General features: G+C 52.5%; 3 protein-coding genes across 6 annotated transcripts in view; 2 read left to right on the top strand and 1 right to left on the bottom strand.

Annotated features, from left to right (window-relative positions):
• Window positions 1-6,398, top strand: part of LOC122363295 (protein amnionless-like) — a 21,165-nt gene extending 14,767 nt beyond the window's left edge. For both annotated transcript variants that reach the window (XM_043332389.1, XM_043332390.1), the window contains exons 3-12: window positions 82-214; window positions 561-769; window positions 1,067-1,180; window positions 1,891-2,011; window positions 2,387-2,596; window positions 2,819-2,987; window positions 3,287-3,464; window positions 4,475-4,651; window positions 5,212-5,322; window positions 5,643-6,398. In XM_043332389.1, coding sequence (XP_043188324.1) covers window positions 82-214; window positions 561-769; window positions 1,067-1,180; window positions 1,891-2,011; window positions 2,387-2,596; window positions 2,819-2,987; window positions 3,287-3,464; window positions 4,475-4,651; window positions 5,212-5,322; window positions 5,643-5,876 — 1,656 coding nt within the window. In that variant the 3' untranslated portion in view covers window positions 5,877-6,398. The remainder of the gene's footprint in view (window positions 1-81; window positions 215-560; window positions 770-1,066; window positions 1,181-1,890; window positions 2,012-2,386; window positions 2,597-2,818; window positions 2,988-3,286; window positions 3,465-4,474; window positions 4,652-5,211; window positions 5,323-5,642) is intronic.
• LOC122363298 (tubulin-specific chaperone C-like) lies at window positions 6,165-27,213 on the bottom strand. Of its 3 annotated transcripts, none has more exons than XM_043332395.1 (2): window positions 27,192-27,213; window positions 6,165-7,855 (listed from the first exon to the last, which is right to left on the bottom strand). In XM_043332395.1, exon 2 carries the CDS (start codon window positions 7,758-7,760, stop codon window positions 6,702-6,704), a length of 1,059 nt encoding a protein of 352 aa, XP_043188330.1. In that variant the 5' UTR covers window positions 7,761-7,855; window positions 27,192-27,213; the 3' UTR covers window positions 6,165-6,701. The 3 variants fall into 3 exon arrangements, with proteins under 3 accessions (XP_043188330.1, XP_043188329.1, XP_043188328.1); XM_043332394.1 differs by lacking the exon at window positions 27,192-27,213 and adding an exon at window positions 22,582-22,664; XM_043332393.1 differs by lacking the exon at window positions 27,192-27,213 and adding an exon at window positions 22,412-22,551.
• Window positions 26,966-27,213, top strand: part of LOC122363296 — a 33,960-nt gene continuing 33,712 nt past the window's right edge. Inside the window, exon 1 of the mRNA XM_043332391.1 lies at window positions 26,966-27,183. The gene's annotated coding sequence lies outside the window, so the exon portion shown is untranslated. The remainder of the gene's footprint in view (window positions 27,184-27,213) is intronic.

The raw sequence follows: 27,213 nt of genomic DNA, 5'->3' as shown, positions 1-27,213 counted from the left end.
ATGCACGTGGGAATATGATTGTACACTACGTTTGAAATGGCCGTCTGTGACGATTCTGACGGTTCCACCACTCCCCTTCAGGTCTACCTGCACCAGCAGTTGGAGGCCCGGACGATGGTGCTGCCCACTAACGGCGAAATCATTCTCGGGGAGGGCGCGTCCGTGGCCTTCGCCGACCGGCCAGCCCCGGCCGACAGTCGCTGCCGCGGCACTGGTGAGCTGAGACCCACCGATCCGCCGTGTGGGCTGATGTGAAAAAAAACACACATGACATGTCTCAATGGCACCAGCGTGCGGGACGTAGCTCATTGATGGGTGTGATTCATGCATTGTGCGTTGTAGATGGCAGCATCTACCTCCGTTAGCGATATTGCATTTCACATGTAGTCTCGTCCCTCTGTGTGTGGTGGAGGTCGCACCACTACTTCATCTCGCTCACTAGCAATGTGACAATCCCACAGTACCAATAAGGCGACTATTCCCACAGTACCAACAAGGTGACTATTCCCACAGTACCCGCCTCGGCCACCTGACCGCCTGTTTCTCCGGCCGCTCCCTAGGTGGCAGCACGGTGCGGTTCGGCGGCTCGGCGGCGCGTTGGATGGACGCCGGCTCGTGGCGCCAGGCGGCGCTGCCGTCGCCGGTGCCGCACTCGGAGCGCGTGCCGTGCGCCAGCGGCGGCGACTCGGTCCGCTTCCCGGAGAACATCACCTACCGGGCGCAGGTGCAGCGCGCCATCACCGTGAGAGAGCTGAGCATCGGACCGCACGTGAGTCCCTGCCGAGGCCGTGGGAGAGGAGAGGGGCGATATAGGCTTACACGTCTCCTGCCCTTGGGGGTGCACGGGCGTTAGGAAGGGTAAGAGTGCCGTTGAAATACCTGAATACTGTACAGATGAACTTTTTCTTCCAGTCTTTTTTAGAAGAGACGTGTATTTGCTGTTACCGCTCAGCCGTGACCTCTGGGCTCCTCCGATTGTCGGTTCGCTGCGCCCGGTGGCCCCTGCTGCCGACCAGCGCACAGTGAAATGACGCCGCGCCCCGGCCGACCCCGCCCCCGGTTCCAGGCGATGGACACAGAGCGGTTCCGCACGTTCCGAAACACCACCGTCGGCAGGTCTCTGTTTGACGTGCGAGCCGGCTTCAACATTACGGGAGTCGGCCGAACCTGCGGTACGGAGGTGAGCCACAGCGCAGCTCCGTGGGAGTGCGTACCGACATCATGGGAGTCAGCGGAGGCCGCGGTACAGATGCAGCTCTGCGGGGGTGGGTTCTACCCACGGACCGACATTACGGGGATCAGCGGAGGCCGCGGTACAGACGCAGCTCGGCGGGGGTGGATACTACTCACGGACCGACACCATGGGAGTCAGCAGAAGTGCGCCACGCAGCTCCGCGTGGGCGGGTTGGGTACTACCCACAGACCGACATCACGGGGGTCAGCAGGGACTGCGGGACAGACTAGTGTGTCATGCCGCAGCTTCATGTAGTTGGAATCTAATTAATAGACCGACATCGGGCACCGCTACCGGGAAATTATAGTAATGCAATTAGCCCTGTTACTTTGCTCACCATGATCTAGAGCTCGAATACGAGAGCTTCTCCATAATCCGGCTGCGCTGCACAGTGAAGACGATAGGTTCTCACTCTCAAACCTGATGCCTAGTGATTATTCCTGCTTAGAACTGAAACAGACAGCTCCTCGTTTGGACGATCTCAATGTGTGTGTGCAACACGTTCTTCATGCGTCCTCCAGCATCGCCACCTATTTTCTTTTGTATTCCTTCATTTTTGGTCTCTCATGCTGCTGCGGGAGCTGAGTGTCCTCCATTTTTCTGTAGGGGTGACCGTATGCGTATTTTCCGGCTGAGTATTTTTGTGTTATTGGCAGGAGTGCGCGTGCGGTAACGACCGTGCTGAGGTGCTCTCTGTGATCTGCGCCGCCACCGAGTGTGCCGAGGCGCCGTGCAGCCGTCCCGTGCAGCCCGTCGGCCACTGCTGTCCCATGTGCGGTGAGCGACCGAGCAGACTGCGAGCAGCAGTGGGGCTGTGTAGGCGGGCCACGGGCGGCGGGTAGGGGAGGCGTGCGTACTATCACAGCCGCGAGGTCACCACTTATTGATGTAGATGTGACACTTGTGTAGCGTAGTGGTAGCTGATGGGAGATAGTCTGGTGTTGACGGTTTTTGAACCGCCGTGTTTTATCGGTCTGTCGGTGACACTGACATTCTTTATTCTACCACCCACTAGGTCCATCAATGACTGGATGACCTGGCCGTGTGTCCCATCAGTCGCCGACTGATAGCCACCGCCATCCGTCCGGATGTGCCCGGTGCTCGCCCCGTCTCCCTCCCCTCCCTCTGACCGTGAGTCCCGGCCCGCCCCAGGAGCCGTGGTGCGGGTAACGCCGAGCGCCGGGCGGCCCGCGGCGGCGGCCGCTCTGCGCCGGCTGGTGCGGCAGCTCCGCGGCTCGGGCGCGGTGCGCTGGCACGTCTCGGCCACCCACGCCGGCCGGCTGCAGGCAGTGCTGGTGGACGCGCAGACGGAGCGGACCGACAGCGCGCGCCTGGCCCGGGAGCTGGCCGACCGACTGGCCGGTCAGTGGGGACGGGCGAGCTGCAGAGGCTCGGCAGTGGGGTGGTGGAACAAAACTGCGCCGCCGGACTCGTGATAGTTAACCCCTGTGCGGCTTCGTAGGCTTGATGTTTGTCTGACAATAGTTTTTTAGCCATATTTAAACTCACAAGTTTTCATCCCCCTGTCTCAGTTGTCGTGACTGACGTATGCCTCTCCTGTGTTCCCGATCCGTGTCTGTGCAGCCGAGCCGGGGATGTCCGGGCCGGAGTTGCACGTCTCCGGGCCCCGGCACGCCGCGCTGACCGGCGGCGGGGGCGCCGGCGGCGGGCGCTCGGCCGCCGGGCCCGTGCTGGCCACCCTGGTCCTGGCCGTGGTGGCCGCGCTGCTCGTCTGGGCCGTCAGGACCAAACGGTCAGTGTCACCCAGACAGGCAGGTTGGTATATGGTCTATCTATAGTGAACTGCTGCCACGCGCACTACCCGTTTGTTCACAGAAGCGAGCCGTGTTTTAGCTCCCGTTGTGATCGTGGGCACCGCTAAGTCCACTATCCGCAGCGATGCCTGACTGCTAGACCAACATACACCCGCCCCCCCCCCCGTGCTACCGTCCCGTCACTGCCTCTCGAACGTGTGTTACTGGACACCCCTGCCGTGCTCTGCGGTGTAGTTCTGCCGCCCCACGGCTGACCCGTGTGCGCCGTGTGCGGCAGTGTGAGTCTACCGGGCAGGGAGCGGCTCCGTCTGCCGCCGCCGCCATCCCAGTGGCACGTGGCGGAGCGGACGGCCGCGCTGGCCGGCCAGCTGCCCGCCGTGCGCCGCCGACTGGCCGCCGCCGCCGCCGCGCCCTTCCACTTCGCCAGGTTCCGCAACAGCACGTGCGGCTCAGAGGCGAGTCAGTCTTCTCCGCGGGCGTACAGAGCCAGAGCCAGGGGGTAGTGCGACCAGCTGCCTCCGCCAGACAGGGCAGGCGGGCTCAAGGCTCAAGTGTTACGTAGTAATATATGCTATCAACCAGTATAACGCCTTATGGGGCGACTAACGGAGCGAGCGAGAGGGTGGGCCTTGCACGTGCGAAATTGCGAGGGGGTACCTCCAACTGACTTGTGCACGGCACCCTACTAACCGGTCTCTAGCGATGTGCCAAATTTGGGCACAATCGGCCCAGCCGTTCTCGAGATCTGGAAGCGGCACCCTGCACGTGCGCACGTGCAAAATGGGTCCCAACTGACTTGTGCACGGCACCCTACTAACCGGTCCCAAACTGTGTACCAAATTTGAGCGCAATCGGTCGAGCCGTTCTCGAGATCTGGAAACGACCCCTGCACGTGCGCACGTGCAGCAGCACCCCAACTCTGGCACATGGATATGCAGTGCCTAGTGGGTGCCTACCTACATGCCAACTTTGAGCGCAATCGGCCAAGTAGTTACCGAGATATTGCAACAATTGCAAAACTGACACCTCTTCGTTTTGCACGTGGCACGTGCATAAGGGGTCACCCACATGCATCGGGAATAGTCCAATACTTGGTAGAAGGAATGAAGCTACCCTACAAAAATTACCGCATGTAAATCGGTCAAGTGGTTGCTGAGATATAAGCCTCGCAAAAGCGTCCGCACGGCCGGCCGGCCGGCCGGCCGGCCGCTCATACTCAGAAATTTCCGTTAATCTAAGGAAAGACTCCGCTCGCTTCGCTCGCTCCGTAATTATGCATCTTCCGTAAACTACGCACAGGTGCGTGTGCCAAATTACTTTTCGCCAAGTATGCACAAGTATGAAAGTTATTCATTGCCCTTATTGTAGTGTCCCGACAGTCTGTCTGCGCTGCCCTCCCCCGTCCTGGCAGTGGCCAGCCGGCGGCGGACCGTCGGCCTTACCACCGGTTCTCTGGCCGCCGCAGGTGGAGCTGGGCCAGCGTGTGGAGGAGCTGGACTCTGCACACGACTCGGCCTCGGTCCACACGGCCGGTTCCAGCGAGCCCGACACCGGGTCCGCCGCACCAGCCGCCGCCGCCCCGCCCAAGGCGCCGCGCTCCTTCGACAACCCCCTGTTCGGAAACACCAAACTGGACGATCACGTAAGTGGGCGCGCCCCTGCCCCCCTCACAGGAGCCTGCCAGAGCCGAGTGTCGCCGACGAGATCATAACGCGCCAGCTGTCGGAAATCCTTAGAATATGACCAGTACTGAGCAGCGATTACACTCGGTACACTCGGGGGCAGATTGATGTTCCACCACTCCCTACCCATCGGGCTCCCGTGGTTCAGAGTCAGCACTGGCTGCTGCCAGTGTTGCCTGCCCTCCTGCACTGGTCTGTCTGCCAGTGCCAGTGCTGCCAATGCTGCCACTGGCAGCAGCCAGTGCTGAGCCATGGGAGCCCGATGGGTAGGGAGTGGTGGAACATCAATCTGTCCCCAAGTGTACCCCGGACCGGATGGGGGTAGGTCCTTTCCTCCCCGTTCCAACTACAGAGCACTGCGCTGCGGATAGTGTGAGGTGGAATGTCCTTCCCTCACTCCCGCCTACGGCCGGTGTAGGGTCCAATGATCTCTTCTCCCGTGCTATAGACAGCAGAGGTGTAAATGTTCCCCTGCCTGCCGTGCTGGATGTAATCATCCCCCCCCCCCCCCCGCCCGCAGGTGCCTGCCACGCTGCTGGCGCCCAGCAGCGCCCTCTGCGTCACTCCCGACGGCAAGTCGGTGGCCAACCCTTTCTTCGGCGTGCCCGTGATCACGGCGGCCGGAACAAACGTGAGCAGCCGGACCAGAGGGCGAGCGCTGGGATACAAACTCAACGGAACAGTCCGGCCAAAACGCTCCGGTGGCGGCCGTTTGCGGCTGCCGCATACGGCATATGTCTCAGTTTTGTTCCAAACGTGTTTGTTGAATAATGCTTACGTGCATACTGTATGATATGAATGATCAAATGCTCTGTGAAAAGCGATAATGTGAACACATTATTGCACAATATCGCTTTTCACAAACGTCAAACTGTCATACCACGATCAAATGCTCATCGTTCCACTCATCCAGTGTTCTAAGATATTGGTCCGTGCCACCCCGTGCCACAGGCTGAGACGGTTGACGCACCGGGCCCTGGTCTGGAGGGCAGCGCCGAGCCGAGCCCGGCAGGCCGGGAGGACAGCGGCGAGTCGTCCCCCGCGCCAGCGGAGGACGCCGCCGAGCCGGAGCCGCCGTGCCCGCAGCCGGGGGACCACACAGGGCCGGGGCAGGGAGCGGACGGAGCCGCCCGCGGGCCGCCGGCCGAGACCGAGCTGCTGATCGACGTCCAGGACTCGGACTGAGTCTGGCCGGGGTACGGGACCCTCGGACTGACCCTGGCCGGGGTACGGGACCCTCGGACTAACCCTGACCGGCCCGACCGACAGCTGTACAACGGCTACATACCCAACCCGAACAGAACCATGCCATTCTGATCACACTAGTCGTCCCATTAAAGGATAGGCGGACCTGCTGGTTATGATCGACCGTGCATGACACCATTGGACGTGCACAGTAGTTGAGTTCCGGACGATAGCAGATGTGTGGCGAGCTGCAGTGCTTCTGTTTTTACTACGCCATATCCCAATCGATTGAGCTGTTGTTTATTTTGCACAAAAGGCATTTATCGTTATTTGTTAACAATTAACATCTATATGTAATTAGCTTATCAAGTGCCTAGAATGCGACGTTTCCGAATGCCGGACCTACTAAGTCATTGTTTAGTGCCACTGTCGCGTTCAATCACGGTAATCGTATCGTGTATCGAATTGAACCGAGGACATGTATCCACCTGACATTGCTAATACATCAGCGAAAACTATTGTTATATCAGTTGCTTGACACAGTTTTGCAACACAATGACTAGGCGACTATCCCAGTGCAATCGAACATACACCAGTTTACAGCTGGCAAAGCGAAGAATGGGTGCCGAGAGCCCAGTCTGACGGCGGACGGCATGGCGTAATCACATAGTGCGTTCTGCCGGTCGGAATGACTCCCCACTGGGGGGCGCGCGCGGCTCACCGGCTCTCGGCGCCGGCCGTCGGCCCGTCCCAGTCGGTGACCCGCGCGGCTCACCGGCTCTCGGCGCCGGCCGCCGGCCCGTCCCAGTCGGTGACCCGCGCGGCTCACCGGCTCTCGGCGCCGCCCGCCGGCCCGTCCCAGTCGGTGACCCGCTCGGCCTCCGGCAGCACGCTCCAGTTGGGCGACGGCTGCGCCTTGGACAGCCAGTTGAAGTCGTCCACGTCACTCCAGTTGTTGGTGTCGGCGGCCAGGCCGGTGGTGGCCCAGTCGGCCGCCACGTCCGCGCCGGTCAGCGTGTACGGCGCGAACCGGAGCCGCTGGCAGTGCTCGACCACGGCGCGGCTGGTGACGTGCAGGTAGAGGTCGCAGTCGGCGCTGGTGTGGGCGCGCAGCTGCTGGCAGGCGGCCGCCAGCGTGCACCGCTGGCAGTCCTCCAGGAACACGGAGCTGGTGACGGGGCCCAGCAGGAGCCGGCAGTCGCGCAGGTGCGACAGGTGCACCGTGGCCGGCGCGCCCGTCACGCGCACCGTGCACCGCGTCAGGCACGTCAGCGTCACGTCGCGGCCCGTCACGGCCGCGCCACCCAGCGCCAGGCGCGCGTCCGTCTGGCCGCTGAAGCCGCACTGGTCGCCGGCGGCGGCCGGGTCCGCTCCCGTCGCCGGCTCGGTCGGCGCCGCCGCCTCGGCCGGGCGCGGCTCGGCACGCGCCGCCCGCTGGCCGCGGAAGCCGAACCGTTTGCGGGGCACCAGCTGCTCCTGGCGCTGCTGTACGAAGTGCTGCAGCTGGCGGGCGCGCTCCTGCGCCCGGCGCAGCTCGAAGGCCGGTAGAAAGGCGGCCGAGTCGGCGATGAACCGATGCACGCTCTGCAGCCGGCGGCTGGCCCCGTCCAGCGCGTCGCCCACGGCCGCCCGGTCGGCGCCGTCCGGCAGCGCCAGCTCGGCGCGCGCCGCCGCCTCCTCGCGCTCCAGCGCCGCCCAGAAGTGGTCGGCCTGCTCGGCCTGGGCGGCGCCGGCGGTGCGCTCGGAGCGCCGCTGCGCCTGCGACTCTAGCCGCTCGCGGTGGCGCTCGTCCAGCCGCTGGCCGAGCTCCCTGCGCCGCTCAGAGGAGCCGATCACGTCGGCCGGCGGCGCGGCAGCGTCCCCGGAGCCCACCAGGTCGGCCATGGCCGCCACAGGCGCTGAGCGGCTCACCCCGCTGCACTACAGCACAACACACGGCGGCTGGCAGAGGACTCCAGTAGAGGCGACGATGGGCTGACCTGGAACATGGGTAAAGCCATAAGAAAGGAGATGCTGCCGGCATTGTGTGGACTGCTGTCATTTTGATGACCTTTTTACGGCCAAAATATAAAACTCCACCCGAAAAGTGGGGGACGGGCTTGTCTTTATATATGTTACGGGTCATATGCTAACTTGGGCAGTATGCAAACTACCCAACAGCCCGGGCAGTATGCATACCGCCCGGGTAGTATGAATACTACCCGACCCCTTGGGCAGTATGCATACCGCCCGGGAAGTTTGCATACTGCCCGGGTAGTATGCATACTAGGGTGTGTCATACTAAGGGTTTTTCTCTTTGATCTTGAGGAGACAGCGATTTTTTATGGCCTATGGTATTATGAAATTGATTTATTAGCACCAGAACACTTAGCATGCGTTAATTGAGTGCCGCGAACGATTTTTGGCGGATGGGCCCGAACCGACCTAATCTACCCCAGCGACATCTGTAATGATGGTTTTTGTTGGTGGCGCCACCTAGGACAACCGTATTTTTGATGTGACTGATAGTTGACGCCCTCGCGTTTGGCCCCTGATCGAGCTAGACCTTCGCGGAAAAAAACGAGCGTGTTGCCCGTCACGAGAGGAAGCCGATGATACCCAATTTTAAGGTCCTAGGTCATCGGGTGACCTTCCAGGTCAGGTCAATGACCCGAAAACCGGGAAAATCGGGACCTGTTAGAAAGTCGTAAAGTGTGGCTGCTATGTGGTTGTCCGGGGTGTTGGTCACGAATATCGTGTTAGTTTTGATCAGAGATGATGTATTTAAGCATTTAGACCAGGTCGGGTCAGGTCAGGTCAACCGGTAGGGGTTGTGACGGGTATTCGTAATACGTGTCAACCGCCTCTGACAGCTTCGTAACATGTTACGAAGGCACCAAAACTACTTCGTAAATGTTCAAATGGTTGCTAAATTCCAATTCAGCTCCAAAAACTAGCCTAGAATCATGTAAAACTCGAAAAAGTGAACCGAGGTCACCCGAGGTCACCAAAGGTCAATGACCTGACCTACCCTTCAGGTGACCTTGACACCCACCCTAATGTATGGGAGCAACATCAAATCACATGTTTGAACGTTTGAAACCACGAAAAGCTTGCAAACGCGCGGCTAATGCGAGCCGACATACGCCGAATCGCGATTCCGGCCAAACATGGTCTCGGAAAAGAGGTCACAGGTCAAAGGTCATTTGGGTCAGGGTCCTGAAATTTTCAAGGTAAGTGTAAAATTGATAAATGCGAGGGTACTGAAAGTTTCGTTGCGATCGGCAGCTTTTTACGCGAGTTATTTGCGAAAAACCTTAGGGGGTTGCATCAATCCCCTGTACCGGCGAGGGTTAATGCAACTGGTAAATATCCTACTTTCTATTTTAATTACCTTCTTCTAAACGAATTTATTGCGTCAGGGGCGGATCCAGGAAAACTCCAAGGGGAGGGTCATGAATCGAAGTGGTGCCCCTACCTATACCCAAAATTAAAAACTCAACGGATTTCGTCCACTTCATTTTGGTGGTGCCCCCATTTCAGTTTTTTTATTTTTATTTTTTATTTTTAGTCAGTATCTTACCTCTTAGCCACAACCACATTTACCAATTGTAAGCAAGTATATATGAATGTGCTATGTGTATATATGTTGTGGACGCTGAGTAATGAGTACTTACCAGGAACGTTATCAGGTAAGCAAATCGTTGTCAGTCCGACGAACTTGACCCTGGCGTCTAAAGGGTCTGTCCTTGACACTTCAGGCTTGTCAGGGGCACCAAAGTCCTTCCAGGGACACCACAAACCTGTCAGGGGCACCTACGGCCTTGTAGGGGCGCCACAGGCCCGCCAGGGGCACCACAGGCCTGCCAGGAAGCAGGGGCACCACAGGTCTAGCAAGTATACACGACAGGCCTGTCAGGGGCACAACGGGCCTGTTGGGCCCATGAGCACCCCTAGGGGCAGGGGCACCACAGTCCTTCCAGGGGCACCGCAGGCCTGTGAGGGGCACCAGCGGCCTAGCAGGGGCACCAGTCAACACAGGCCTGCCAGGGGCACCACAGACCTGCCAGGGGCACCAGAGGCCTGCCAGGAGCACCACCGACCTCGCAGGGGTAACTTGGGCCTGTCAGGGCCCAGGGGCACCACGGGCCTGTCGAGAGGCACTTCAGGCTTTTCAGGGGCACCATAGTCCTCTCAGGGCGCAGGGGTAGCAGGGGCACCAGAGGCCTGCCAGGGGCACTACAGGCCTAGCAAGGGCACCACTTGTCTATCAGGGGCACCACGAGCCTGTCATAGCCAGGCATCTCAGGCTTGTCAAGGCCCAGCGGCACCACAGGTCTGTGAGGGGCACCAGCGACCTAGCAGGGGCACCAGTCAACACAGGTCTGCCAGGGGCGCCACAGACCTGCCAGGGGCACCAGAGGCCTGCCAGGGGCACCACCGGCCTCGCAGGGGCACCTTGGGCCTGTCAGGGGCACGACGGGCCTGCCGAGGGGCACTTCAGACTTTTCAGGGGCACCAGTCCTCTCCGGGCGCAGGGGCACCAGAGGCCTGCCAGGGGCACCAGCGGCCTCGCAAGGGCACCAGAGGCCTGCCAGGGGCACCACAGGCCTAACAAGGGCACCACGGGCCTGTCAGGGGCACCTCAGGCTTGTCAGGGCCCAGGGACACCACAGTCCTTCCAAGGGCACCGCAAGCCTGTCAGGGGCACCAGAGGCCTACCAGGGGCACCACAGGCCTAGCAAGGGCACCTCTGGCCTGTCAGGGGCACCTCAGGCTTGTCAGGGCCCAGGGGCACCACAGTCCTTCCAGGGGCATTACAAGCCTGTCAGGGGCACCAGAGGCCTAGCAAGGGCACCACAGGCCTGCCATGGACACCACAGGCCTGCCAGGGGCACCACCGGCCTTGCAGGGGCGCCTCAGGCCTGTCAGGGGCACCACGTGCCTGCCGGGGACACTTCAGGCTTGTCAGGGGCGTTACAGTCCTGTCAGGGCCCAGGGGCACCAGGCCCGTGGTGTCCCTGCTAGGCCTGTGGTGCCCCTGGCGGTCCTGTGGTGCCCCTGTCAGGACTGTGATACCCCTGATAGGCCGGTGGTGCCCCTGGAAGGTCTTTGGGCCCCCGGGCCTCAAGGGGGGGGCCATGACCCATGTGACCCCCCCCCTTGGATCCGCCCCTGTATTGCGTTAGCAGAAGCACGCAATAAACAAATATTGGATACAATATTCGTTCTGTGTGAGTGATATATGTGGAAAAAGGGTGCCGTTTTGCGTGTCTTATGGCATAGTGCGGCACAGCTGATCTCCGATGCCGAAAACCCAATCTAAAACAACATTTTGTGTTGGGTCCCAGGTCGGGAGAGAGACCCTGAGACTGACAGAGGCCCTCAAGTCGATAGAGGACCTCCCCAAGTGGGGAAACGCCCCCCCCCCCAATTGACGTAAGACCCCTTGGACGAACAAAGAGCCCCTCAGGCTGACGGAAGGCCCTCTCGGTCCAAAAAGGGCCCCTCGCGCAAATAACGGTTCTTTTACACTAACAGAGGACCCTTCAGATGTTAGTCAGAGAACCCCATCATGTCATGAGCTCACCTCATAGGGCAGCTTGGAGCGCCCGACAACAAGCCTCGCTTCGTTGGGTGCTCTGGGAGCCCGGGCTACCTTGCTGCTGACATACGCTGAACTGAATCTGACCTGAGTTTGATGATGACTTGGCTATGACTGTGAATTCCCCTCCAACCTGCCCCAGTGGACTTGGACACTTCCCCAAACGTGTATGAATGTTATGAATGTAATGGATGTGTGAGTGTCCTGATAAATGGGGTGGGCTTTCAGTAGTGGGCAGTCACCACTGGGCCTCTTCACTAGCTCTGAAGAGGGTCCCTTGGACTTCAACCAAACTATAAGAAATAAATATAAAATAAAAATTGAAAAAGAGGCCGATCAAAAATAAAGTGGGTGAAGTCCGCCCTAAAAAAATTGGGTAGGGTATACGTAGGTAAAGCCCCCATACCTAGGTACATGTGGGGTCCCGATTTGAAACAGCCCAACCCGGAACTTTTGAAACTTCGAAGGGTCCTGCCGTCAGCTTCGCCGCTTCGGGGACAGGGGCCCATGGAAGGCCCAAGGAGGGTCCCTAGGGACCATTAGGCCATAGGGGCCCCCTTCGCTACGTTACTGGCCAGCTCACGGGTTGTGGGCGATGAGGCGCGGCACGGCCATATCACGGCAAGCTTCAAACACCGCAAAATCATCCCCGTATTCAACTCCAAGCGAGATGTGCTGACATAAGCTCGTCATCATGATTACACGCTGCAGCGCCAAGGCTTACCGTATACCACCATCCATGATCCAACTGTGCTATTGTCAAACTGCATTAACCCTCTAATGCCCACACATAGTTCCACGGTTCCTAAAATTAGCACCTTGTGACATATGATTCATTTTGGGTCCCTTGTTCGAAATCTGGAGTCAAATATTTTTTAGCAGTTCAAATTTCGGAAATAAATTTTGTATCAAATATGATACATTGGGCATTCCACTTGGTAATTTTTAGTGGTATCAGACCACACAGAAGGAAGTGAAGACATAGATGAGAAAATATATATTATTAAAAATTTCAGTGATAAAAGTGGCAGTTAAAATGTGTAAAATGCCAACAAGACATCCTTTACTGTGCACTTTTTATCAGAACATTTTCTTAATATTTCATTGGCATCCTTCTTGTATCAAAATGTCCTTTCAGTCGGTGCTTAGGGAACAACGCTAATCATAGGCATCTATTTACGAGTGCCTTCTATTCCTTCAATTTCCACGATACGGCGCGTTGCACTTGTGCAATTTTTCATAATTCAGACATGTGGGCCGTGTTTCTCAAACGTAAACGCGTTATTACGGAGCGAGCGAAGCGAGCGGAGTCTTTCCTTAGATTAACGGAAATTTCTGAGGTAAAACTGGGTATCATTGGATTCGTCTCTTCCCAAAGAATCTTTTTGGTCTTTACTGCTAAGCTCTATCTCCAACAGGAACGAAATGGCGCGGGGGGGGGTGGCAACCCCCCCCCCCCCCCATGTGCGTTCTAGGATGGGAAAATGGCATGTGCGGGCGAGGGTTAAGACACCTGGTCTTCACCATTGGATAGAAAAAAACATCGGCGCACGTGATGGCACCAAAATAATGTGTGCACATGCAAAAACTTTTAATTGCTAAAGGCACTTCCATTACTTAATAGTCAACCCTATATTCCAATCCTTACTGCACCCTTCAATCGATAAATCACGTTTGACGGCAAAAAGATTTCGCGGTTGAACTACGTTACTTAGATAGTCATTAATATTTTGAAAATGGACAAGGAATACACAACTTTAATACAAGAAGCGGGCAGTATGCAAACTGCCCAAGCTTTTGGGCGGTATGCATACTGCCACAGACTTCTCTATATATATAGAGAAGTCTGTGATACTGCCCAAGGGGTCGGGTAGTATGCATACCTACTACCCGGGTGGTATGCATACTGCCCGGGCTGTTGGGTAGTTTGCATACTGCCCAAGTTAGCATATGGCCCGTAACATATACATACATGGAGACGGGACGAGTGCCACACCCCCAGACAGTTTTTCGCGATTCCTCAAAACGCGCCGGCTATAGAGAGCTGAAAGTTGACACACTTCACCTTTGTATCAAACCGGATCTTGTTGCATCGACCGCATTTTCGGGTCCGGTCAGGTCGCTGACCTATGTCGTCATACGTGAACCTTTGTACGGTCAGTGAAATACCGCAATCCGCGACGCGTTCAGTGGCTTTTCAGGAAGATACGCTTAAAGTCTCGCACTTATATCGGGGTCAAACGGACCCCCCTCGGCTTTTCGCGAATAACTCTTAACCCGCGCCCTGATGGGGTCTGCCGAGCAACGCGGTCTGATGGGGGGGGGGGCAATTTTGGCCCCCTCCCCCTAAGATCTCGAGAACCACGCAACATAGCGACAAGCGGTAAACGGTGTTGGATAGCCCCAACGGGGAACTACCTTGTGACCCAATTTCATTGACCTCGGTCAAACCGATGACGTGACAGGTCAGGTCAAAGGTCGAATTTTCACCGTTTACAGGCATTTCAAGAAATGCGTTGTAAAATCGAGTAAAATGCAGTTCATTGAAAATCATCGATGGGGAAATGTTCTTCAAACACATATTTTGCTATTTGAGGTCACTGATACCAGGTCAGGTCACAGAGGTCAGGTCACTGGGGGGGGGGGGGGGGGTAACAATATGAAAGTGTCGTGTGATACATGTTTCATGGTCCATTTTACATGACAAATGCGATTATGTGGGTCAGGCAGACTTTTGGGCCAGCTTAGGTCACGTTTTGATCAAGGTCAGGTCAAGGTCAGGTCAAATTAGGTCAAATTTCAAAGTTGATATTTTTGCACAAAATGAGTATCGATTCGATGCAGCTCGTCACGGGGAGTTCAATGGTGGTCTCCGTTTTGCGCTACGAGGTCTAGAATTGCTAAAAATTGAGTTAAAAAATTTGACGTCATCAATTTTTAAGTTTTTTTTCGCTATAACTTGGCCAAAAAGAGGTATCGATCTAAAATTTGGTATGTATATCGAAGAGCGCAGGGACTATCGCATATGTTCCGTTGTTTTTGAAATTCGAAATTTTTTTGGAATTTTTTTAAGCTTTTCTAAAAAAAATCATTTTTTTTTATTTTTGGTGGTCAAAACCCCAAAATTTCGAAAATCTGAGATAGCAGTTTTGTAGCGCCGTCTTTTCTCTACACAACCACATAAAGAACTTTTAAAATTGCTTGTTAACTGTAGAATTGGTGAGCGTTTCAAGATGTCATGTTTTTTATCATTTTTACTCGAGCATGACCTCAGTTTGACCTCAATAACTTCTGACCTGAGGTGACCTGTGACTTGAAATCTTGTGTGATGGTGTCAAATTTATGCCCGGTAAGGTACCCAAGCGCCGCCGTTTTCTCGCTATTTAAGAAAAACCACAGGGGGGGGTTCAAAATGCCCCCCCCCCCCATCAGGGCGCGGGTTAATAAAAAGCGGCCGATCGCGAAGAAACTTTCAGTATCCTCGTGTTAAGCAATTTTACACATATCCTTTAAAATTCATGACCCTGGCACAAATGACCTTTGACCTGTGACCAACTTTTCGAGACCATGTTTGGCCGGAGTCGAGATTCGGCGTATGTCGGGTCGCATTAGCCGCGCGTTTGCAGTCTTTTCGTGGTTTCAAGCGTTCAAACATGTGATATGATGTTGCTCCCATGCATTAGGGTGGGTGTCAAGGTCACCTGAAGGTTAGGTCAGGTCACTGACCTTTGATGACCTCGGTTAACTTTTTATGTTTATGTTTATTTGCTCATCACCAACAGATACAGATAAAACCCGGTTACAGGTGAAGTCATGGATAAATATAAGATAAATCTATATAAATACACGCAACCCTTCGGACGGACAAAAGCTCAATAAAAGCCAGCTCGTGCAGCATGGAGCCTTACAGAGGCCTTGTACACTGATATCGGAGAATAAAAGAAGTCTAGAGATGTGTTGTCTCTTAAAAACTCATTGCACCTCGATGGGATACGGCAGAAGGTATTGTTTTTGACTCGAGCAAACGGCACATGCCAAAGAGCTGGGGACCTGTTGCGTCTGACAGGTGTCGACAGCTGAAACTGATGTAGCAGCTGAGGACAGTCAATGTGGCCGTGAAACACACCGTAAAGGAACATCAGGTCATGTTGCATGAGACGTGATTTGATCGAGGGAACGTTAAAATGCTGAAGTAGGTGATCATAGCTAAGATTTTGTGAGCAAGTGTTACTAGAACAGGCCAGCCAGATGAGAGATGTGTGCTGAATACGTTCGAGTCTTTTGAGGTGAGTCACAGCTGCACCAGACCAGACCACACTGCCGTATTCGATGATGGAGCGAACATGAGCGTAAAACACAGACAGTAAAGGCTTAAAACTGACCCTGGCGCGGCGCGGGACGGCCGATCGCTGCATGCTTCTGATCAGCAGACCGACAATGCGTTTCGCTTTGGCGACCGTGGCATCTACGTGACCAGCAAAGGTCAGTTTGCTGTCAAGCACAACTCCTAAATCGCGCACCTGCGTACATCGTTCCAGTGCGGCGTCACCTATCTTGTATGATGCTAATACAGGTGAGGTGCGCAAAGTAAAAGTTATCACATGACATTTCACAGGGTTCAGGTGCAAGTTCCAAGCGCGAGACCAGTCTACCAATGCATTGATGTCAGCTTGCAATGTATGAACATCATCTTCACAGCGAACCATTTTGTGCAGTTTGATATCATCCGCATACATCGTGCACCCGCACCCGTTTTTTCGACTTTTACACGTTTCTAGGCTAGTTTTTTAGCTGAATTCGAATTTAGCAACCATTTGAACACTTACGAAGTAGTTTTGGTGCCTTCGTGATGTGTTACGAAGCTGTCAGAGGCGGTTGATACCTACTACGAATATCTAGCAGGATCTCTACTGGTTGACCTGACCTTACCTGATCCGACCTGACCTTACCTGATCCGACCTGGCCTAAATGCATGAATACATCATCTGTGATCAAAACTAACATGGTATTCGTGATCAAAACCCCGAAAAACTCGTAGTAACCACACTTAACGACATTCTTACACTTATATATCACACTTTCCCATAAACACTTTTTGAGCAAATATGGCTGATGAAGAAGGCAGTAATCTTTAAAAGCTCTCTTTATATAAACTTAACTGGTGTTAAACAATTATTTTTATATTAAAGACCCTCCCCGGTCATTAACCCTCGCCCGCACATGTGGGGGGGGGGTGGTTGCCCCCCCCCCCCCCCAGGTACCTAGTTTTTCTGCTCTGCACTCAACATTTTTAGAGCTAGAAGCCTGATTTTTGTATAGCTGCTCCTCTATCCTTTCTCGATGTCCACTGAAAATTTCAAGTTTCTGTGGTTTTTGGTTTCCGAGATATGACCTTGTTCTTCAGGTCATATCATGACCCAAATGACGAATACCCAATAACTTGCGTTGGCTATATCTTGTGAGCTTTTGACACCTTCATTTCGGCCTTTTTTGCTGTCCTGTTCATGTACAAATTCCTTTTCTGGGCGTTCTTCCTCAGTCTCGAGCATCTGGTAACAGCAACTGACACGTTATCTTTAACCCGGCAGTTGCTGGGGTATTTCGCCACCCACCGTTTGCTGGGGGGGGGGGGGGGGCGTTAAACGCCCCCAGCCGATAACTCGAGAACCAACAGGCGCAGCGAAACGCAGGAGGCGGCAAACGAAAGAACGCGACGAGATGCTTCAGATGAGCACTTTAAATTTGAATTTTGAGGTCACAGGTCGGGTCAAGGACAGGTCAAACACCTGAAATCGGGCTTTCAGTAGCAGTATGGACTTCGCAATAGGCGCCTCTCGTCATAAACTCTGTCAAAACGGTGCACAATCCTTCATATAAGGCCTACAAGAGTGTCAGCTACATGTAGGGGTCAGTCAAGCAGAGGTCAGGGTCAAGGTCAGGTCAACCGGGTAGGCACATATCCCCGAAAATCAAAACTGATATTCGCAGCCTGTGACATATGTTTTACTGGTAATTTGGGGCGTAGAACACGATGGTGACATTCATTTTATCATATGTGTACGTGTTTTGTTCAAAAAGTTCAATTTAAGAAATGCATGTATCATGGTCGTGCATAGGCGGCGGAACGGGGAGGGCACCGGGGCACCGTGTCCGTGCCCCCCTTTGATTTTGGCATTTTAACATTAGCCCTATGGGCGTTGTATGGAAAGAATGGGACCAAAAGTCGGCAGTGCCCCCCCCCCCCTTAATTGAGGGTGTTCCGCCGCTACTGGTCGTGACTTGTGAAGTAGTCACGAGAAATTGCCAAGATTCAGTTCAAGATTTTGGAAAATGCGGAACGACAATCAATAATCGAAGATAGCCATTTGATTGATCATGGTATTGGCAGTCTAATGGCGTTTACGGCATGTCTGTATGTCTATTCTGTGATTTTATATGATTTTTTGAACATATGCCGTTTTTGGTCGAAAACTCAGAAATCATGACGTCACTAAAACTTCGATATCTCAAAAATTTTCAGACCAATTTTTTTGAAACTTTGTCACAATAAACTTCAGTCAATTCCCTACAGGTACCCAAATTTTTCGCGCCGTTTTTATGGCCAGACGAAAAAAGTGGGGGCGTTTAACGCCCCCCCCCCCCCAGCAACTCGCGGGTTAAAGGTGGTGTAGGGCTCTTCGATGCCCATGTCCGCGAGCTGCAACCAGTTGCATTCCTCCAATTCCTTGGGGAGGCTTTCATAGTCGATGACTGCATGGTGAGATGCCTGGCTTGGGTTTCTGGGAGAGTAGCATACCTACCAGGGTAAATCTGGGTAAATCTGAGAATGACGTTGTCGCTGCAGTTCAGGCCGGGTAGGTACTCCAAGTTGGAGAGGGAGACCATGCCTTCCTCGTGCTCTTCACGGACGACGCGAAATTGTATGCGTGTCCTTGGCTGGAAGGAACCCAGGGCCGCATCCAGATGCAGTTGGACCTGGAAAGACTCGAACACTGGTCCATGACTTGGCTGCTGCCTTTTAATCAGAGGAAATGTAAGGTCCTGCATCTGGGGTCTGGCAATCCCAGACACGAGTACTCCCGGCTCGGCGCCCCTGTCGCACAAGTTGGGGAGGAGAAGGATCTGGGAGTCATCGTCGACGAGCAGTTGAAGTTTCGGAAGCAGGCTGCCACGGCTATCAAGAAGGCAAACCAGATCCTGGGGATCATCAGGCGTTCTTTCGAGCTGCTGGACACTCGGACGTTACCCCTTCTCCTCAAGACACTGGTGAGTGGTGCGCCCCCACCTGGATTATGGGAACATTGTCTGGGGACCCTTTACCAAGGAAGACCAGTTTCTTGTGGAGCGAGTACAGCGCCGAGCTACCCGGCTTGTCGCGGAGATCCGTCATCTTCCGTATCGGGAGCGCCTCAGCAAACTCAAGCATCCATCCCTGCTCTACAGACGACGCAGAGGTGACGTCAATTCATCATGGTGTACATGCTGATGAATGACCACCTCAACGTGGCAAAGGACGACTCCTTCCAGCCGGCTCCTTCTACAAGCACCAGAGGTCACTCCATGAAGCTAGCAAAACCGACAGCGCTGACAAGAGCTCGGAGAAACCACTGGAGCGTCCGGGCGCTTAACGACTGGAACTCCCTGCCTCCCCACGTCGTGACGGCGACCTCTGCTAACGAGTTCAAGAACCGGCTTGATAGTCACTGGTCTGATCATATTTATGACATACCTACCTAAGCTGGAGCAATAACCAAGATTCAAAGAGCTTGATGAGAACGGGTCCAAAAGGCCTCTGGCCTCCCAAAGCCACGCCATTAGTAAGGTAAGTAAAACCTGTTGGTGAAAACTTCATCCACAAATAAACTGTTAATGTTTTGTTCTGTTACACCACATGTTAACATCATATTTGGATTCAGGATGTCAAATTATGCAAGAATATGCTAAATTTATGTTTGAAAGGTGAATAGGATTTTTTTAATCATGTACCAATGCATTCCTCTTGAGGCACCACATTTCCCTGAAGGGAATGATTTTAGAACTGAAATTGATATATCTTTGAGTGGCCAGGGTCATTGTTGGGGCATAAAAGCTTCAGAATTGTGCTACTTTCAACTCATGCTACAAGACTGCTATTCTAGTTTAAGAACCCATGTTGAAGTGGTACTATTGGGCTCAAGATAAGGGTCCAGTCCAGGCAACCTGGAGTTTTGATGCAGTGAATACCCTTTACCCTAGCCACAGCTCAGGCCAAGTAGCTATGCCGGTCCTGTAGCTCAGTCAGTAGAGCGTTGGACTCCATGTGGTGAGAGCATGAGTTCCCGGTTACAGCAGTCAGGGTTTGAAGCGCGACGGGCGCTTGACATTTATGGGCCTCCTGACAGGTATGGTTGCGGTTGGTGGCACGCTGTAGCCAGGCGAAGTCAGTGAGGGCAGAGGGGACCAACTGTGCGCGGCTATGTGCGCAAGTTAAACTTTGGAATATAAATTCTGCCATAGAATCGGAATTGTGCGATTGGAGGGTAGAGGGCAGGGTTAATGCAACAAGGTTCGCTTAGCAGGGGCTCTGTCCTTGTGATTTGTGAATCTCTCCAATCAAAAGGTTCAGACTAAATTTATAAAAAAAAGTACACCCCTCCAACCCATGCAGTGCCACCTCACCCTCGCCACACTCGAGCAGTGGCGAGGGCGAGGGTATTCACAGCATCCAAACAACAGGGGGGTGTTCACGGGCACCGCACACTGCTGCGTGCGCTGTGTGCGGTGCGTCCAGCAGGCGTGGGGGTAGGGGATGGGTAGGCAGTTCTGACGTCACGGCTGCGTGCGGTGGACGGTCCGCTGTGGCCGGTCCTGACCGGCCACAGTGATCGCTGTGTGCGGTGACGGAATGCTGACGTAGGGACGCAGTGGGCGGAGCTTGGAGGCTGTGTGCGGTCCGACCGCACACAGGGTCCGTGAACACCCCTCTGGTAACCTGGGCCCTTACTTTGAAACCAAAAGTAGGTACCTATATTTCCTTTGATGAAGAACTACACACCAACATGAGCCGCTGCCTGAACAAACACCCAGCAGAAAGCATGTCAGTCGGGCGCACTATGGTATCGGCAGTCCATTTATAGAAACGTTTCTATTTTTGGAAGAAAGTTCCAAAAATGGAAACGCTAAAAACCAACTGTTCCAATAATGGAAACGCTCCGTTTCTATTTTCGGAAACGCAAGGAGCACATAAACCTGTTCGGTAGTTTCCGCAATAAACCATAGATTTCCGCATCAAACAAAGGCCACCAATCAAAAGACCGCATTTCGCTTCATAATTCCAACGTTGAACAGAAAAATCGGCTGTTGAACAGGCTTGCACGGTCCACTTCCTTTTGTGAACAATATAATTTTTCATGATAGGTGAACTTTTATGTGTCATTAATGAAATGTACCTCATTTTTTGTGGAAAAATTTGATTTTCACAAGAATGGCAATGTTTTAATTGAGAGACTTGCTGTCTGGTATTCATTAATATTTTACATTGCTGTAAAGCAAGCCCTGAATGGCGTGTTGGTGACCACGTGCGGAGATCGTCTCTCCGGCTTTGGAAGGCGGTAAGTTGGAAAATATTTCGTACAGATGCTTCTAAGTGGGCAAACTGAACTTCTTAGCACCCATTTAACTTACGAATGTGTGAAAGTTGGTAGAATGTATGTAAATAATTGCATTAAAGGTCTGATATGTTACTGCTTGTCGGAAGCGATCCAAGCTGTCGTCCAGTTTTAAACGATTCAATTATATGAAAAAGCGATGACAAGGTGTTATAAACAATTTCTATGGATAGGGAAATGCTCAAACTGTACTAATTGCCCACTTTGCACCGTATTAGTTCAGTAGGCCTTCAGTTAGTGCCTGTGTAAGGCCCATTGAATAATGTTTTATGAAGCACAGTTTCCATTTTTGGAACAAATGACGATACAGCTCATGACGCTGTACATACAGCTCAGAGATGCAGTAGGTTATAAGTATTTCAACTCTTATTTGCATTTAATGTTTTTAGAAGCACTTTCTGCCTTTCTCATTTCTAATAATCCACGAGAAGGTTGGAAAAGGTGCACGCTCCGACAGCATGAAATGCGAACCGGAGCTTCTGAACCAGCCTGATTAGGCCGAAGTTTAACTCCAACCTTACTTATAAAGCCTTGCTTTTCTTGGGAAGCCAGAGTCTGTTAACCACAATTCAGGGCACATCGCGACGCTTACTGCAGTCACGCATGCATGCTTGCAACAGTTAAAATATGTTATAATGTGGGTTTCGTAAGCAGTAGCAGCTTAGTAGGCAAGACGGTTGGACAGTTCTGGGGTTTATAAGTGCCTAGAAATTGGGGACTTTCCCCAGAAGACACATTTCCGTAAGCATTATTGTACCAACATCGGCTTTCGGGCACTATGCCCAAGCAATCGGAGGACCATTCATACAAAATTTAGATGCAAAGGGAAATCACCCATATCAGAACATGTACCGGCATCAATAGCTCGGCAATTACTTAGAGGGCGTGGGGTAGACAGGCCCACATTCACATATCAATAATATGGTGCTTATGCCTTTTCCTGTGTTGGCTCATAGTTTCCATTTTTGGAACCTTCCGTTTCCAAAAATGGAACGTTGACAAGGGTTTGCGTCAGGGCATCAGATTCACCATTTGCGCACGAATATATTGTTGGATTTTACTGTTTTGGGAGAAAACATATCGACGAAAAGACACGCCAGCTGAAAAGATTACTATTAACTTAAGAAATACAGAAATATGCCTGCTTAAAAATTGGCGTTTCTAATTTTGGAACTGGCGTTTCCATAAATGGAACAAAGTGCCTTCCAAATTTGGAAACGTTTCCTTTAATAGATACGTATCCATAAATGGACTGCCGATACCATAGTGCGCCCGACTGATGTGAAAATGAAAAATATGCGTACCTGATACCTGTGCGCTCAAAACCACGGTATATCAATATAGATAACAGATAACTGCCTAGTAGCCAATAAAAAAGGCCTTGCATAGGTACCTATCTGCCCACTAATCACAGTATATATGAATGTGATGGTAATGCCGGTTAAACAGGGTATACGAACGATCAAATACGAACCTTGATCAAATCGCCCCAGGCGCCCTGTTTTCCGGTTTTCACCGTCGTCTTGCCGTCGTCCTATGGTCACATACCCCGCGTTCGATGTCTCCCGGACGGCGAAGATTCTACGCCGTCCGGCCAATCACATTCCACAACCGCAGCCGAGCCCCCGCTGACCTTGGACGGGATTGGCCGGACGACGTAGAATCTTCGTCGTCCGAGAGACATCGAACGCGGGGATAATGGAAATGTCTCAAACGTCCCACGTGCGCATCTTTCGTGGTACTAGGGGCTGCCAGATCCAAGGCAGTGCCAAATGCCAGATCTTAGGTCCTGGAACAACACTATTCAGCCGCAACTATAACAACCATCCATAAATAAAAAAACTCATAAAATTTACAGAAACAACAAAGGTGCTTTTTTCAACATGGCGACATCGGTACTTGGATGTAACGGAAGTTAGCCCACATTCAGCCCACATTCGGCCCAGCCCAGATTGGGGCTGCCAAATCTAGGGAAAAATCTAAAAATCTAGGGAAAAATCTAAAAACCGTTTTACGCCTAAACGGCTCGACGAAACTGAAAAATAAGACCACCATTTGAAAGATGTCTTAACCCCGGACCTAATGATATGGTTAAATACCGGATCAATTTAACCAAAAGCATGATTTAACCAGGATGAAAATTTTCGGTCAATGGGGCGGCCCCTACGATTTTCTTCAAAATCGGCATGGTGATACTATAGGCCCAGATGATCAATCTGGCTGAAGAAAGCCCTATGGGCATTGAAATCTATGGGGTAAAAACGCCCTTGGAAAGTTTTACCCACGGATTTCTGGCAAGAGTATCGCACGCATCCCCCCAATATGGGTATCATATGAAAGCCCATGAAAACCTAAACAAAATGGTGGGGTAAAATTTACCCATTACCCCATCCAGGGTAAAGTTTACCCAAGATGAAAATTTTCGGTCAATAAGGCGGCCCCTACGATTTTCTTCAAAATCGGCATGGTGATACTACAGGCCGAGATGATCAATCTGGCTGAAGAAACCCCTATGGGCATTGAAATCTATGGGGTAAAAATGCCCTTGGAAAGTTTTACCCACGCATTTCTGGCAAGTGTATTGAACGCATCCCCCCAATATGGGTATCATATGAAAGCCCATGAAAACCCAAACAAAATGGTGGGGTATAATATACCCATTACCCCATCCAGGGTAAAGTTTACCCGAGATGAAAATTTTCGGTCAATGGGGCGGCCCCTACGATTTTCTTCAAAATCGGCATGGTGATACTACAGGCGGAGATGATCAATCTGGCTGAAGAAACCCCTATGGGCATTGAAATCTATGGGGTAAAAACGCCCGTGGAATGTTTTACCCACGCATTTCTGGCAACTGTGTTGCACGCATCCCCCAATATGGGTCCCAGTAAGCATGCCGACGTCGGCCCGACGTCGGCCGACGTCGGGCTCACGTCGGCAACTCGGCATCAGCATGCCGACGTCGGCCCGACGTCGGTCCAACCTCGGCACGACGTCGGCTGGATGTCGTATATGCCCGCATGTTCCGACGTCCAGCCGAGGTCCAGCCGACGTCGGGCCGACGTCGGACCGAGATCAATTGCTGAGGTCCAGTCGACGTCGGGCCGACGTCGGGGCGACGTCGGACCGACATCGGCCGCTGTTTTGACCGTTAAAATAATATTAAATACATGTTTCATGTTCCATAAAGAGCTTCTGTATTCAAGATATCCTCAGGAAACTCAAATCTTCCTCCACGCCGCAATCCCCTGATTCGGACTGGACGGCAAACTTTATCCCATTTGGGATTGCCCGTAAGCCGAGCTCGCCCGTAGCCGGGTGCGGTGAGTGCTTGGGGGCTGCTCGGCCTATCCTTTGGTCAGGCTCAGCCCCGGCAACTCACCAGGGCCGGGCCCAGTTCATATAGAAAGGCCAGTCGGCAAGTGTCACTTTGCCAAAGTGCCACTAATCAAAGGGACACTTTGGGAAACGTTGGTGCAGGTGTGTAAGAGTGGCTATATTAATCCATTGTGGGGTCGCCCTTTCCAATAAGTGTCACGTAACAGCAATGGGACCAGGGACTCTATATGAACTGGACCCAGGGTGCTCGCCAAGAAGACCAATGTCTCCATCCTATGATCTTTCCGGCTCTGAAATGGTCTTGTCAGACCGAAAGGGCATAACCTAACAAAACAAACGTAACTCGTTAGCTGGCTGCGTGGTGTAGTGGTTAGCGCATTAACCTCGCGTTTGAATGACACCGGGTTCGAATCCCATCGCCGGCTGGTGATTTTGGCGTGTTGTCCCAGTAAACATGCCGACGTCGGCGACTGGTGGGCTCGAATCCCGCCGCCGGTTGATATTTTTGGCGCGTTGTCCCAATAAACATGCCGACGTCGGCCCCGTCGATCCAACGACAAACGATCTCGTCAACCTCGGCAAACGATCTCGGCCCGACGTCGGCTCGACGTCGGCTGGACTTCGGCTGGACGTCGGAACATGCGGGCATATCCGACGTCCAGCCGATGTCGGGACGAGGTTGAACCGACGTTGGGCCGACGTCGGGCCGAGCCTCGGCCCGACGTCGGGCCGACGTCGTCATGTTTACTGGGGTATTATATGAAAGCCCATGAAAACCTTAACAAAATGGTACGGGGTATAATTTACCCATTACCCCATTCAGGGTAAAGTTTACCCGAGATGAAAATTTTCGGTCAACAAATTTAATGGTAATGGGTAAATTTTACCCCACCATTTTGTTTGGGTTTTCATGGGCTTTCATATGATACCCATATTGGGGGGATGCGTGCGATACACTTGCCAGAAATCCGTGGGTAAAACTTTCCAAGGGCGTTTTTACCCCATAGATTTCAATGCCCATAGGGGTTTCTTCAGCCAGATTGGTCATCTGGGCCTGTAGTATCACCATGCCGATTTTGAAGAAAATCGTAGGGACCACCCCCTTGACCGAAAATTTTCATCTCGGGTAAACTTTACCCTGGATGGGGTAATAGGTAAATTTTACCCCACCATTTTGTTTGGGTTTTCATAAGCTTTCATATGATACCCATATTGGGGGGATGCGTGCAATACACTTGCAAGAAATGCGTGGGTAAAACTTTCCAGGGGCGTTTTTACCCCATAGATTTCAATGCCCATAGGGGTTTCTTCAGCCAGATTGATCATGTCGGCCTGTAGTATCACCATGCCGATTTTGAAGAAAATCGTAGGGGCCGCCCCATTGACCGAAATATTTCATCTTGGGTAAACTTTACCCTGGATGGGGTAATGGGTAAATTTTACCCCACCATTTTGTTTGGGTTTCCATGGGCTTTCATATGATACCCATATTGGGGGGATGCGTTCAATACACTTGCCAGAAATGCGTGGGTAAAACTTTCCAGGGGCGTTTTTACCCCATATATTTCAATGCCCATAGGGGTTTCTTCAGCCAGATTGATCATCTCGGCCTGTAGTATCACCATGCCGATTTTGAAGAAAATCGTAGGGGCCGCCCCATTGACCGAAAAATTTCATCTTGGGTAAACTTTACCCTGGATGGAGTAATGGGTAAATTTTACCCCACCATTTTGTTTGGGTTTTCATGTGCTTTCATATGATACCCATATTGGGGGATGCGTGCAATACACTTGCCAGAAATGCGTGGGTAAATCTTTCCAAGGTCATTTTTACCCCATATATTTCAATGCCCATAGGGGTTTCTTCAGCCAGATTGATCATCTCGGCCTGTAGTATCACCATGCCGATTTTGAAGAAAATCGTAGGGGCCGCCCCATTGACCGAAAAATTTCATCTTGGGTAAACTTTACCCTGGATGGGGTAATGGGTAAATTTTACCCCACCATTTTGTTTAAGTTTTCATGGGCTTTCATATATGATACCCATATTGGGGGGATGCGTGCAATACACTTGCCAGAATTGCGTGGGTAAAACTTTCCAGGGGCGTTTTTACCCCATAGATTTCAATGCCCATAGATTTCAATGCCCATTTCAATTCTTCAGCCAGATTGATCATCTCCGCCTGTAGTATCACCATGCCGATTTTGAAGAAAATCGTAGGGGCCGCCCCATTGACCGAAAATTTTCATCCTGGTTAAATCCACGGTGACTATAGTTAAATCATGCTTTTCGGTAAATTGATCCGGTATTTAACCATATCATTAGGTCCGGGGTGAAGAGATCTTTCAAATGGTGGTCCTATTTTTCATTTTCGCGCAGCCGTTTAGGCGTAAAACGGTTTTTAGATTTTTCCCTAGATTTTTAGATTTTTCCCTAGATTTGGCAGCCCCAATCTGGGCTGGGCCGAATGTGGGCTGAATGTGGGCTAACTTCCGTTACATTGGGAAATGTAGCTACGATACGACGCAGTTTGGGGCTCGGGCGGTTCGAGCACGGTATATAGGGAACTTTCAGGAGGACTGTAGTACGGGCAATATTTACCTTCGGATGTTTTTAAATAATGGCATTGGGTGTACTATGGGCTGTGGGCGTCGGTGATTGTGTTCTTCTGCTGGTGTAGCTCAAACAGCTGCTGTCTCGTGGAGATTCCTGGAAGACGAACTGCACGACTTTAAAGGTACGTACCTGTGAAGCCTTCTTGAGTTCA

This window comes from Amphibalanus amphitrite, unplaced genomic scaffold (assembly GCF_019059575.1).
Source record: "Amphibalanus amphitrite isolate SeventyFive unplaced genomic scaffold, NRLGWU_Aamphi_draft 000614F_arrow, whole genome shotgun sequence".
Lineage (NCBI taxonomy): Eukaryota > Metazoa > Arthropoda > Thecostraca > Balanomorpha > Balanidae > Amphibalanus > Amphibalanus amphitrite.
This window is presented reverse-complemented; position numbering and strand designations above follow the sequence as displayed.